This window comes from Branchiostoma belcheri, unplaced genomic scaffold (genome assembly GCF_001625305.1).
Source record: "Branchiostoma belcheri isolate BF01 breed outbred unplaced genomic scaffold, Haploidv18h27 scaffold34, whole genome shotgun sequence".
In the NCBI taxonomy this organism is placed as follows: Eukaryota; Metazoa; Chordata; class Leptocardii; order Amphioxiformes; family Branchiostomatidae; genus Branchiostoma; species Branchiostoma belcheri.
The window spans coordinates 1,149,644-1,152,128 of NW_017803954.1; the positions used below are offsets into that span (position 1 = coordinate 1,149,644).

The 2,485-nt window shown below is 43.0% G+C and overlaps 1 protein-coding gene across 1 annotated transcript in view; it reads right to left on the minus strand.

Annotated features, from left to right (window-relative positions):
* Positions 1 to 224: 224 nt before the first annotated feature.
* LOC109475421 (zinc metalloproteinase nas-14-like) overlaps positions 225 to 2,485 on the minus strand; it is a 6,447-nt gene continuing 4,186 nt past the window's right edge. The window contains exons 2-6 of the mRNA XM_019776023.1: positions 1,905 to 2,033; positions 1,477 to 1,520; positions 994 to 1,168; positions 615 to 742; positions 225 to 311 (exon numbers count right to left, since the gene is read on the minus strand). Of these exons, the coding sequence (XP_019631582.1) occupies positions 225 to 311; positions 615 to 742; positions 994 to 1,168; positions 1,477 to 1,520; positions 1,905 to 2,033 (563 nt within the window). The remainder of the gene's footprint in view (positions 312 to 614; positions 743 to 993; positions 1,169 to 1,476; positions 1,521 to 1,904; positions 2,034 to 2,485) is intronic.

Below are 2,485 nucleotides of genomic sequence, written 5' to 3' on the forward strand. Positions count from 1 at the left end.
GACACCTGCAGTATATGGGCATTTTTGCTCAGTCCCTTGAGTGTCCACTCTAGAGATCCAAATTCAAAAACTGTATTTGGATACTTCTAAAAAAATTCTGCATCACTGTTCCATGAAACAAAGAAGCAATATTGGTAATCATAACTGTACGTAAGCACTAGATAAGTGGAAAGAAGAACAAAACACTGAGTATCATAGCAGGCCAGCTGCACGTGCGTTTATTTTTAGCAATCGTACAACTTGTTGATCTTCCGAATATCCAGAGAACTGAGTTCTTCGGTTTCTCCAAGGACGACGCCGTTCAGCGGAAGCTACAGACGGGGAAGCACAGAATATGAGATTGTTACGGGCTGTTTTTGTCATCATTTTAAGATAGCATTACTGGTTCGGTGTTTCCTCATAAGATTTAGATATTTAACAAAAAAGTCAAATCATGTTATAACCAACTCCATGGTAGACTAGACATGTAATATAATGAAATATATTTGATTCAAATTTACTTTGCTGGAGCAAGTGCCTAAGATTCCACAGTGCATCCAGCCCGTAGATTTTGTCTGTTGATTTATATCACATGATGAAGTAACGTCAATCTTATCTTGATCTGACCAACCTACCTTGGGTACGATGGTCTGCCTCCCGTTAATGCTGAAGGCGTAGCTCTCGTAATGCATGATGGATCCATAGTCATACGACAGGCCCAGTTTGCGGGAGTTGGGCAACTTGTCGAAGGCGTGATGGTACCCTGGATAAAACAAAACAAAACGACAGGAATGCTCAAGAGAACTTCTTTGGTGTTTGCTAATGATGACAATTTGCATGAGGGGCTTTGCCGGTGGATTCCGATTGAAAGTTTGCGTAAGAAATGACAACATGACAATAGAAACAGCCATTCAACACGTCAAAACGACGTAATGTAGCGCCCGGACTTTCTTTACTCGATGTTGATAAAAAGGTGTAACAACGTTTGGACTTAAAATGAAAGAATGCACGCACGTTCTTCTGCGTTTTGAAGGCGGATCGTGACGTAGTCGTCCCTGTCCGGCCGCTGATGTTCGTGCCAGAAGCCCACAACGTGCATCAGCTCGTGCAGGATCGTTCCCTTCCAAGACAATTGGTACCGAGAGACAGCTCCTGCATCCCGCCAACCCGACCCACTTGCGAGTTGCAACTGAAAGAGATGAATATCATGAGTTATGGACTGATTATGGACGTAACATCGATAGATATGCACGTAGGTCATTTATTGCTTGTGTGACCACAAACGGTAATCATTGGATATCAATTGAATATCATTGTTATCATATTCCATATACTGACTCTTAATATAGGCAAAGAATTGAGTCATAGAGGACATCATTATGAATCTTACCCTTCAAGCGCTCTGATTTTGACGTAGTTCGCTTCGCCGTCCCGGGGCTTAAAATGGATGCATGTCCGCTGGTTGAACTCTTTAATGGCTCGCTGGATCCGACCAACCTCCGATCCGGCAGGTGCAGTGACAATGGCCTTTGGATCTACATCTGTAGATTCAACAAGACGTATCAATTAGCTTGGAACCGGGCTCCATGCATATCGTTTAAGCGGTCGATATTATGTTGCTGACCAATCGATGCCGTATGCGAGCGCATCATAATTTCAAAAATTAGAAAACCCGTAGAGAAGGCAACGTTTCGATCCCAAATGTACGGCTGTGTCGGGATGGGAAATTTGTGGAAAAAAAGTGCCTAAGATTGACACAGCGTATTAAATATATATTGTAAGTGTGATGTGACAACTATCGTATACGAGACAGTATACTATAGTAATTAGCCTCGCCGATACTGGCCTAGCAGGCACAATACTCTTTTGTTACTCTAATCTTATTTTATAATTGCGCACAGAAAAGGTATGTTAAGATTAATTACCGGATTCGGAGCGGCTACAGAGGCCACAGCTCTCCGCACAATAGAACAACATGTAACCAGGGTTGGCGTCACATTCTCCCACGGCCGCCCAACCCGCACAGTTGCCGTTCTCGTCCTTGCAGGCAGTACCTGGAGGGTGAAACCTTTCATGTACATTTGGGATACTGAGAATGATCTCTTCTCATAACGTGTATGTCCGTCTGAAAGAACGCAGATACATTAATCATAGTTTCACAAATGCGTCACAGTGCCTCAGTAAGAAATGTAGACTTACTAAAGTCACTGGAAATGACGTAAGGGATCTCTCCATTCGGCCAACGATCTGCATCAGGGATGGCGTTACGCGAGTCCTGAAACAGTTGAGTTAATGCTTCAGATAAGCTACCTTTCTCCGGTAACATGAAAAACTAGGACAGATCATTGTATGTATGCACGCTTACGCCATCTACGTTAAATGATCACTATGGTACTGACTAATGTATACGTGTAGCAATAGTTTACAATTGATTCAGTGCCTCTGACATTACAAATAATCAACATGGCTGACCCTGTAGGACAGATGATTCTCGTCCCACGCTGTT